This window comes from Lepidochelys olivacea (genome assembly GCF_965140295.1).
Source record: "Lepidochelys olivacea isolate rLepOli2 genome assembly, chromosome: 13".
Taxonomy (NCBI): domain Eukaryota; kingdom Metazoa; phylum Chordata; order Testudines; family Cheloniidae; genus Lepidochelys; species Lepidochelys olivacea.
Genome location: NC_140423.1, coordinates 35,762,309 through 35,774,048, shown reverse-complemented (window position 1 = coordinate 35,774,048; position 11,740 = coordinate 35,762,309). Strand labels below are relative to the sequence as shown.

Here is an 11,740-nt window from a genome sequence, read left to right as displayed (position 1 = left end):
AAAACCTCTAACCAAATCTACTAGGTCAAACACAGTATGTACCAGTTTCCTTGTCCCCAACTTTAATTGATTCCATACACATATTTATCTGACCAGTACAGCTATACTTTTATTATGTTACACCCGCTTTGAAAAACTTACAGTAAAGGACTCTGAAAACAGACCAGACAGATTCTGGTCCAGTGACTGAATGTCATACATCATACACTCCATTTCACGTCACCCTCCATAAATGAGCTCATGAAAGCCACAGCGTTCCTGACAGCTTTTCTCAGGGCCTCCATGACTTCTTTGTTTCTCAGGCTGTAGGTGAGGGGGTTGGCCAGGGGAGTCAGGACGGTGTAGAAGACAGAGAATACTTTGTTAAGCTCTTGCAGCATCTTGGTTTTTGGTAAAATATACACAATGATTAGCATGCCATAGAAAGTAGTAACCACAATAAGGTGAGAGGAACAGGTGGAAAAGGCCTTTTGCCTTCCAGTGCTAGAAGGGATTCTCAGGATGGCAGTTATGATACAAACGTAGGATGTCAGGGTTAATAGAAATGGTGGTAAAGTGAATAGGAAGGAGCCCAAGAAGGTCACAAGTTCCATCTGATGGGTGACACTACAGGAGAGTTTTATCACTGGAGTGAGATCACAAAAGAAATGGTCCATTTCATTGGGGCCACAAAAAGTTAATTGTGACATTAAAAATATTATTATGGTAACAATCAAAAATGCACTTAGCCAAGACCCAGCTGCTAGGTGGAGGCAGAACCTGTCATTCATATGGGTTGAATAATGCAGTGGTTTACATATCGCTAAATACCGATCATAAGACATTGAAGCTAGCAGGTAACATTCTGTACCTACTAGAGAACCAAAGAAATATAATTGTACCAGGCAGCCTCTAACAGAAATGGTTCTGTCCCCTGTCAGGAGACTGGCCAGCATCCTGGGCAGGATGGTGGAGGTGTAGCAGGTCTCCAAGCAGGACAAGTTCCCCAGGAAGAAGTACATGGGGGTGTGAAGGTGCTGATTAGCCACAACTAGCACAATGACGAGGATGTTCCCAGCCAAGGTCACAATGTAGATCACTAGAAACAACAGGAAGAGAAGGATCTGCAATGCAGGAAGATCCCCAAATCCCAGGAGGATGAATTCTGTGATGGCCGTTTGGTTTCTCCACTCTGTGTTTGCCATTGTCATATCTAGGGAACACAAACAAATGCAAAAATTCAACTTGAAGAGAATAAACGTAAACCACATCTTCTTTTAAGTTCCTGAAATATTCAAAACTCATCATTCCCTGCTAATTACCTTTCCAGCAATTGGATCAAAACCCCAGACCATGGCTTCTTTGCCTGGTATCTCTCATTTTGGAACAAATCATGCATATTCTGCCATCCAAACTACACCAGTAAAAGATCAAATAATGGCTCAGGCTACCCAACTTAGAGGTGGTTGGGAAATTGCTCTTTTTTTTCCTCTGGAAAAAAAGGATGAAAAAAAATGTTTTCATCTACAATTTTTGCTCATTGTTTTCAGTGTTTGGGGTTTTGGTTCTTCAAAAGGAAAAAAACCCCAGAAAATTTAGCAGAATATGGAAATTTTCACAAAATATTCCATTTCATTTATAAGACCATTTTGCTTCAAAAGATGCACCTCAGTGAAAAAATTTTCACTAGCAGTATCATTGAATATCAGGGTTGGAAAGGACCTTAGGAGGTCATCTAGTCCAACCCCTTGCTCAAAGCAGGACCAATCCCCAATTTTTGCCTCAGACTGCTGCCTCAAGGATTGAACTCACAACACTGGGTTTAGCAGGCTAATGCTCAAACCACTGAGTTATCCATCCCCCCTCAGTGTTTAGAGACCTAAGTAGAAGAACCAAAACCCCAAACACTGAAACATAACAGTTCAGATTGTTTGATCACCTTCTGTCATGCACTAAATATAGGAGCAGAAAAATGCTTCCCTTCAGTGAAGAGCCCACTGCTGAGGATGTTCATTATTTGATATTTTGGGGTGACTCCCTTATTGCTCTTTAGCGGGTTTTCACTCTTGTAGGTGCTGTGATATGATTGTGACTGGTGTGGGATAGAACAGAATTACCTGAATAGAAGTGACAAGGATAACACCAACATCTGTGTAATGCCATTGTCAGGGATCTAGTCCCGCTCCCCACGAGGGACACGTCTCAGAACGTTGTCAGGGGTTACAAATGCTGAATCACATATGCTCTTAGCTTTCTGGTGCTGGGCTGAGTGTAGGCACTGTCCCTGGCTTTGGGACTCCAGGTGCAGACCTTTTGTCTGACACCCCTCTCGCCAGTGAGGACCCCAGATCCCGTTGCCCAGGCTCTGAAACTAGCACCAGCTCCTCAGGCCTCCCAAGCAGCTTTTGTGCATTCTGTGCCTCAAAAGGTATGAGCCCTCTGTTTTGCAGCGAGAGCCAGCAGATGCACAGACAGATTTTGTTCAGGATTCTAAAACCCCATTGCTCTTTACTTAACAGCACGAGAGATACACAGAGTTACACAAAATATTCAACACACCCATCCACATTTCCCTGCCTCAGCTTTCTCCCCACTCTGGAGAGTTCTCTGGGCTTGGGAGACACCCTTTGGGTGTACAGGATCCTCTGCTGGCAGCTCATGACTTCTCTACCCCAGCCAGCCTTCTCTGACTTGGCTAGTCTGCAACTAAACAGGACCCCCCCCACTACAAAAGTTTTTCTCTCTCTTCTCCTCTCCTACTCAAAGCTTCGTCTTCCTGTCTTAGCAAGTGTCTTCAATGTATATGTTCCCCTACCAAAACCTGGTTCCTTTGTTCTGCTCCCAGTGTTTTTCCCAAATCCTCCATCACTAGTCCCTCCCCCACCCCCCGCAACAATCTGGAGGAAGTAGCTTCTCCAAGCACAGCCCACTTCCTCAGCATACCAATTGTTGAGTCAGAGTTCAGCCATCAGGGTTAACTGCCCTCCATTGCCTGGTAGGTACATCCTTCAGCCCGTGTCAGCAAGTGGTGGAGTCCACATCCACATAGAGGCATTCCTGGATACATCCATGTTATAGCAACTTCATAGCATCAAACAGAATTCATAAATTGCACAGATAAATTCCCCAAGTCATCACAGCCATAAATCACGACAGTATCACAGTGAATGCAAATTTGGCCATATAAATATCTGTTTGTTTTGGAAATCCAGCTACATTTCACTTTCAGATGAGAAACTATTTCAAGCTGATACTGTATTGCACACAGATGCATTTTCTTTTATTGGTGGGTGCCGCAGGAATTAATTTGGGGAAGTTCCAAAGGCCTGTGTTTTGTAGGAGGTCAGACTAGATGTTCACCATGGCCCTCTCTGGCCTTGGAATCTATGAATGGTTGTATTTTTATTTCCTGATCTATTTCTACCATTTCAAATAGGAAGAGGGGGACAAGATTGCTTTACCTTTAAGACTGATCTGCATGATCTTGAATCTCTGATATAACCTCTTCAGTCAGCATTTTGGAGAGCTGGATGCAGGTTGCACTCTCGACCATCAGTCACCATCTTTTTCACTTGTCTTTATTCTCTCAGCAATGGTCCCGATGGCCTGCTTGGTTTCCCGTGCCTTGTATGTAGTACTAAAAAGCTTGTGTTTCTTTTGCTTCATTATTTATCCTTCATGTGAGAAGAAGGCATCTCCCTTGGCACTTCGGCTGGTAGGTGCTTGAAATAAGCCAAAGGGGAAAAGCTAATCATATCTATACTCTCTAGACAGTATTAGCAGAGGTAGCAATGGAGTCAACTTCTAAACTCAAAAGGGAAAATTAAGGAGTGAGAAGAACTTCTAACTCAAAGGATGTCTTTGTTTTTATTAGGTAGATGAGATGACAGCTCAGGTAACTTTGAAGCAATAACTCACCAGACCATGAAGATATGTTTAGTGGTGTGATCAGACATATTTTCTGACCATGCGTTGATTTCCGGGTAAATATTTCCAGTCTTTCCTTAGAGATTTGCTTTCTTCTCTCCTTTATGCTTCCTTGGGCCAGGATGCACACTTGGCCGTCGCTTGGTATCGTGACCTTTTACTCTGACTGACTCCTCATAGAATTGATGTTATATTTTTCATTGTTAATTTCTTCCTCCAAAGATAGCAGACCTTTCCCTCCATCACATCATTGGATGTACAACCTCTCTACATCTTCCTTGATATTCATAATTGTATGCAGAACCATGGTTTTATATTGTTATTGTTGTTATTATTGTTAATAATAGTAATAATAATAACAATAATAATGTAATTATTATTGAGTGCATTAGTGCAGGGGACTGGGCTAGATGATCTCTCAAGGTCCCTTCAAGTCCTATGATTCTATTTTCTGTGACCTAATTTACTTATCTTTAACACTTGGGATTGGCCATACTGCCAAAATCAAATATAAAGCAGCAGCAGATCCTATCCAAAGACAAACACACAAAGACACAGTCACATACACACAGAAAGAAACACAACCAAACACACACACACACACACACGGATTGCCAACCCCAGTCATTCAAAAATCATGAGTCAGGCCCCCAAAATCTCATAAGGTTGGTTGAAAATCATAAGATACACAAAAACCAAACAGAACTTTTGGGGGTCGGGGGTGCTTTTTATTTGCATTCTTGTTTCTGAACCTTTCAGTGCATAGAATCATAGAATCATAGAAGATTAGGGTTGGAAGAGACCTCAGGAGGTCCTCTAGTCCAATCCCCTGTTCAAAGCAGGACAAACCCCAACTAAATCATCCCAGCCAGGGCTTTGTCAAGCCAGGCCTTAAAGACCTCTAAGGATGGAGATTCCACCACTCCACCTTTCTGTTGATGAAGTGACAGACTTTATATGAGCTTGTCTAGAAGGAGAGAGCTGGGCTGTACAAGACGCATGTTTCTGGGGGGAAGTCAGGGACCGGGAATTTGCTGGCGTTCTGCAGTGTAATTCAAGAGTGGCTGGTTATAGCACTCGTACAATATAGCTGGGAGTGATTTACATGCTGGAGATTGTGTGTGAACAGATTAGGTGTGGTGGCTTTCACAGTGAAGCAGTGTAAAAGGCACCCCAGACTGGAGAATGGAGGGGACACAGTTGTTCAACAGTCCAGATTGTACCCTGGGGAATGTCAAGGTAGCAAATATGTATACTGAATTTAGAATTTGGGATTGTAAAAATTGTCTAAGGCAGTTGGGTGCTCATATTCCACTGTGAGGAGATAGGACACCAAAGAAGATGAAAAAATTCTGATGGCACCAGCCAGGTGTGTGGATAAACAGAGAACCTGCTTGAACTCTCATAAGAGGAGATGGGTTACCAGAATTAAAATGAATTTGTATAGTGGGAATTTCAGACATTCAGACTGCTGGGAGCAAAATACATGGTTGGTTAAAATGTCAAGATACCGGAAAGTTCACCTTTCTGATCTGGGGTCTTGATCCACCTGTTGGGAAAGTAAATAGCCCAGCAGTTGAGTAAAGAACCCAGATCCCAGAAGAGAGGTGAGGATTTTGGTATTTCTGGGTTTAAATAAAAGATACTTGGCCAAAATTTAAAAGTATCTCCTTAAATTTAAATGGCTGAATTTATTTTCTTTCCCCTAGATGCAATCAGTGGCAAACACTGAGTGGGGAAATCAATCGATAATCACAGAATTCATCTTCCTGGGATTTGAGAATATTCAGGATCTGAAGGTTCTTCTCTTCCTGGTATTTCTAGTGATCTACATTGTGACCATGACCGGGAACATGCTCATCATTGCTCTAGTTATGGCTGATCAGCACCTTCACACCCCCATGTACTTCTTCCTGGGGAACTTGGCCTGCTTGGAGAACTGCTACACCTCCACCATCCTGCCCAGGCTGCTGGCCAGTCTCCTGACGGGGGACAGAACCATCTCTTTCATGGGCTGTGTTACACAAATGTATTTTTTTGGTTCTTTGGCAGCTGCAGAATGTTACCTCCTCGCAGCAATGTCTGATGATCAGTATCTGGCAATATGTAAACCACTGCATTATGCAACCTTTATGACAGCCAGGTTCTTCCTTCAGCTCACAGCTGGGTCTTGGATAAGTGCATTTCTGGCTATTAGCATAATAGTATCGTTCATGTCACAGTTAACTTTCTGTGGCCCCAATGAAATTGACCATTTCTTTTGTGAGCTCACCCCAGTGATAAAACTCTCCTGCTGTGACACAATCGTGGTGGAATTTGTAGCATTCCTATTTGCCTCCATTTTCACTCTGCCCTCATTTCTATTAACCATTATCTCCTATGTTCTTATTATAGCCACCATCCTGAGACTCTCTTCCATCTCTGGAAAGCAAAAGGCATTTTCCACCTGCTCCTCTCACCTCGTAGCTGTTACAGTTTTTTACCAGACACTAATGATTGTCTATGTGTTACCAAAAAACAACACACTCAGAGATTTAAACAAATTGTTTTCTGTCTTCTACACTGTCTTAACTCCTATGGTCAATCCCCTTATATATAGCCTGAGGGTATGTCTACACTATGAAATTAGGTCGAATTTATAAAAGTTGTTTTATTAGAAATCGTTTTTATATAGTCGATTGTGTGTGTCCCCACACAAAATGCTCTAACTGCATTAAGTGCATTAACTCGGCGGAGTACTTCCACAGTACCGAGGCTAGTGTCGATTTCCAGAGCATTGCACTGTGGGTAGCTATCCCACAGTTCCCGCAGTCTCTGCCACCCATTGGAATTCTGAGTTGAGATCCCAATGCCTAATGGGGCAAAAACATTGTCACGGGTGGTTCTGGGTACATGTCATCAAGCCCTCTCTCCCTCCCTCTGTGAAAGCAACGGCAGACAATCGTTTCATGCCTTTTTTCCTGAGTTACCTGTGCAGACGCCATACCACGGCAAGCATGGAGCCCACTCAGCTCGTACGTCTCCTGGGTGCTGGCAGACATGGTACTGCATTGCTACACAGCAGCAACCTATTGCCTTGTGGCAGCAGATGGTACAATAGGCCTGATAACCATCGTCATCATGTCTGAGGTGCTCCTGGTCAGTCAGGAGCGCCTGGGCAGACATGGGCGCAAGGACTAAAATAGGAGTGACTCGACCAGGTCATTCTCTTTAGTCCTCCCAGCAGTCCTGTTGTACCGTCTTATGGCAAGCAGGCAGGAGATGAAGATGGCTAGCAGTCCTACTGCACCGTCTGCTGCCAGCCAAAGATGTAAAAGATAGATGGAGTGGATCAAAACAAGAAATACACCAGATTTGTTTTGTATTCATTTGCTCCCCCTCCCTCTCTCCGTGAAATCTATGGCTGACAATCATTTCAGTGAGGTCTGTCAGGGGCACCTTGAAAAGTTTAACAGAGATTCAGTCCTGTGTGAAATATCAGGGGGAGGGATAGCTCAGTGCATTGAGCATTGGGTTGCGCATTGTCCTGCTAAACCCAGGGTTTTGAGTTCAATCCTTGAGAGGGCCATTCTGTGTGACAGTTGTTTTTGTTTCTCCTTGATGTAAAGCCACCCCCTTTGTTGATTTTAATTCCCTGTAAGCCAACCCTGTAAACCATGTTGTCAGTCACCCCGCCCTCCTTCAGAGCAAAGGCAGACAATCATCCCGCACCTTTTTTCTGTGCAGACACCGTACCACGGCAAGCATGGAGCCCGCTCAGATCACTTTGGCAATTAGGAGCACATTAAACACCACGTGCATTATCCAGCAGTATATGCAGCACCAGAAACTGGCAAAGGGAAACCAGGCAAGTGGGCGACGTCAGCGCGGAGACGAGAGTGACGAGGACATGGACACAGACTTCTCTCAAAGCACAGGCCCTGGCGATGTGGGCATCATGGTGCTAATGGGGCAGGTTCATATGGTGGAACGCCGATTCTGGGCCCAGGAAACAAGCACAGACTAGTGGAACAGCATCGTGTTGCAGGTCTGGAACGATTCCCAGCGGCTGCGAAACTTTCGCATGCGTAAGGGCACTTTCATGCAACTTTGTGATTTGCTTTCCCCTGCCCTGAGGGGCAAGAATACCAAGATGAGAGCAGCCCTCACAGGTGAGAAGCGAGTGGCAATAGCCCTGTCAAGGTTCCTTCCCCACTCTGAACTCTAGGGTACAGATGTGGGGACCTGCATGAAAACCTCCTAAGCTTACTTTTACCAGCTTAGGTTAAAACTTCCCCAAGGTACAAATTAATTTTACCCTTTGTCCTTGGATTTCCACTGCCACCACCAAACTTTATCTTGGTTTACTAGGAAACGTAGTTTGGACACATCTTTCCCCCCAAAATCCTCCCAAACCTTGCACCCACTTCCTGGGGAAGGTTTGGTAAAAATCCTCACCAATTTGCATAGGTGACTACAGACCCAAACCCTTGGATCTTAGAACAATGAAAAAGCATTCAGTTTTCTTACAAGAAGACTTTTAATAGAAGTAGAAAAGGAATCACCTCTGTAAAATCAGGATGGCAGATACCTTACAGGGTAATTAGATTAAAAACATAGAGAATCCCTCCAGGCAAAACCTTAAGTTACAAAAAAGACACACAGACAAGAATAAAGAAAAGGAGTACTTGTGGCACCTTAGAGACTAACCAATTTATTTGAGCATAAGCTTTCGTGAGCTACAGCTGCATCTGATGAAGTGAGCTGTAGCTCACAAAAGCTTATGCTCAAATAAATTGGTTAGTCTCTAAGGTGCCACAAGTACTCCTTTTCTTTTTGCGAATACAGACTAATACGGCTGTTACTCTGAAACAGAGAAGAATAGTCATTCTATTGAGCACAACACTTTTCTCAGCCATTCAAAGAAATCATAATCTAACACATACCTAGCTAGATTACTTACTAAAAGTTCTAAGACTCCATTCCTGTTCTGTCCCCGGCAAAAGCAGCATACAGACAGACACAGACCCTTTGTTTTTGTCCTTCCTCCCAGCTTTTGAAAGTATCTTGTCTCCTCATTGGTCATTTTGGTCAGGTGCCAGCGAGGTTACCTTTAGCTTCTTAACCCTTGACAGGTGAGAGGACTTTTCCTCTGGCCAGGACGGATTTTAAAGGGGTTTACCCTTCCCTTTATATTTATGACAACCTTACAGGGTAATTAGATTCAAAACATAGAGAATCCCTCTAGGCAAAACCTTAAGTTACAAAAAAGACACACAGACAGGAATAGTCATTCTATTCAGCAGAGCTATTTTCTCAGCCATTTAAAGAAATCATAATCTAACACATACCTAGCTAGATTACTTACTAAATTCTACAACTCCATTCCTGTTCTGTCCCCAACAAAAGCATCATACAGACAGACACAGACCCTTTGTTTTTCTCCTTCCTCCCAAATGTTGAAAGTATCTTGTCTCCTCATTGGTCATTTTGGTCAGGTGCCAGCGAGGTTACCTTTAGTTTCTTAACCCTTTACAGGTGAGAGGATTTTTCCTCTGGCCAGGAGGGATTTTAAAGGGGTTTACCCTTCCCTTTATATTTATGACACGCCACCCAAATCTCAGCAACGGTGAAATGCTGGCTGGGATTTCTTCCTGGAGCTCAGGAAAAAACAGAGTTAATAAGACACATGCACCTCTAAATATACTACCAAGTGCAAAAAGACTAACAATATTTTCCACATCTCAAGGATGATTTTAACCAGTTGATTCTGGGAAACTTTCAAGGGACAGTGCATCAGCCACTTTGTTAGAAGCTCCTGAGATGTGTTGGATGTCGAAATCAAAATCTTGGAGAGCTAAAACTCCACCGAAGAAGTTTTTTTGTTATTTCCCATGGCAGTATGAAGCCACTGTAGTGCAGCATGGTCGGTTTGCAGGTGGAAACGCCGTCCCCAAACATATGGGCATAGCTTTTCCAGAGCGTAGACAACGGTGTAACATTCTTTTTCACTGACTGACCAGTTGCTTTCCCTCTCAGACAGTTTTTTGCTGAGAAACACTACAGGGTGGAATTCTTGATCAGGTCCTTTCTGCATTAAAACTGCTACCACACCATGCTCGGACGCATCTGTGGTTACTAGGAATGGTTTGTCAAAGTCTGGGGCCCTTAGTACAGGGTCAGACATGAGTGTCGCTTTAAGCTGGTTAAAGGCCTTCTGACACTCTTCAGTCCACTGAATGGCATTTGGCTGTTTCTGTTTGGTTAGGTCTGTCAGTGGGGCGGCGATTTGGCTGTATTGCGGTACAAATCGTCTGTAATAATCGACCAAGCCGAAGAAGGATTGAACCTGTTTCTTTGACTTTGGGACAGGCCACTTTTGGATAGCATCCACTTTGGCCTGTAGGGGGCTGTTAGTTCCTTGACCGACCTGGTGTCCAAGGTAAGTCACTCTGTTGAGGCCTATTTGACACTTCTTAGCCTTAACAGTTAGTCCTGCCTCCCTTACGCGCTCAAGGACTTTTTGTAGATGTTCCAGGTGTTCTGCCCAGGAATCCGAAAATATAGCCACATCATCAAGGTAGGCGACTGCATATTCTCCTAATCCAGCTAGGACACCATCTACCAATCTTTGGAAGGTGGCGGGTGCATTTCGCAGCCCGAATGGGAGTACATTAAATTCATACAGCCCGAGATGTGTGGTAAAGGCTGACCTTTCCTTGGCGGATTCATCTAGCGGTACCTGCCAGTACCCCTTGGTTAAGTCCAAGGTAGAGATGAACTGGGCCCGTCCCAGTTTCTCTAATAGTTCATCTGTGCATGGCATTGGATAGTTGTCTGGGCGAGTTACAGCATTTAGCTTACGGTAGTCCATGCAAAAACGTATCTCCCCATTTGGTTTGGGAACTAGAACCACTGGAAATACCCATGCACTTCCAGAGGGGTGGATTACACCCATCTGTAACATATCCTGGATCTCCCAGTCTATAGCAGTTTTAGCTTGAGGATACACCCAGTAAGGTTGGACTTTAATTGGGTGAGCATTACCTGTGTCAATGGAGTGGTATGCCCGTTCAGTCAGTCCTGGGGTGGCTGAGAATGTTGGCGCGTAGCTAGTGCACAGCTCCTTGATCTGCTGTCGCTGCATACGCCCAAGGGTCATGGAGAGGTTCATCTCTTCCACACCACCAGCACTTTTCCCTTTGTAGTAGACAGCTTCAGGCCACTCAGCGTCGTCTCCTCCCTGGGCTGTAAACTGACAAACCTTTAATTCTCTGGAATAAAAGAGCTTTAGAGAATTAATATGGTACACCTTAGGCTTTCAGTTGGAGGTGGGGAATGCTAGGAGATAATTAACAGCTCCCAGGCGCTCCTGGACTGTGAATGGCCACCATGCCATTTGTTTGATGGTGGTAAGGAGTGGCAACTAAGTGATTTACCCCATGAGCTTCCCAGAGGTTTTCCATACTTCCTGCCAGGAAATTAGTCCCTGCATCTGTGAGGATGTCGGAGGGCCAACCTACCCTGGCAAAAATGTCTGCTAGTGCCTGACACACACTTTTAGCCCTAGTGTTGCTTAGAGCTACTGCTTCTGGCCATTGGGTGGCAAAATCCATGAAAGTCAGTATGTACTGCTTTCCTCTGGGTGTCTTTTTCGGAAAAGGACCCAGAATATCCACAGCTACTCGCTGAAATGGAACTTCAATGATGGGGAGTGGCTGGAGAGGGGCTTTGACCTGGTCTTGGGGTTTTCCCACTCTTTGGCATACTTCACAAGACCGGACATAGGTAGAAACATCCTTACCCATTCCCTCCCAGTGGAAGGACTTCCCCAAACGGTCTTTGGTTCTGTTCA

The 11,740-nt window shown here is 44.3% G+C and overlaps 1 protein-coding gene and 1 pseudogene across 2 annotated transcripts; one reads left to right on the top strand and one right to left on the bottom strand.

Annotated features, from left to right (window-relative positions):
• Positions 1-219: 219 nt before the first annotated feature.
• LOC311529464 (olfactory receptor 11A1-like) lies at positions 220-1,190 on the bottom strand (annotated as a pseudogene). Its single transcript has one exon. The product of its transcript is annotated as an olfactory receptor 11A1-like (transcript).
• A 4,557-nt stretch (positions 1,191-5,747) lies between these two features.
• LOC311529463 (olfactory receptor 10A7-like) lies at positions 5,748-6,548 on the top strand (the record flags this gene model as incomplete). The annotated part of the gene is made up of 1 exon (XM_084645427.1): positions 5,748-6,548. One exon carries the CDS (start codon positions 5,748-5,750, stop codon positions 6,546-6,548), a length of 801 nt encoding a protein of 266 aa, XP_084501553.1.
• Between the last annotated feature and the right edge of the window lie 5,192 nt (positions 6,549-11,740).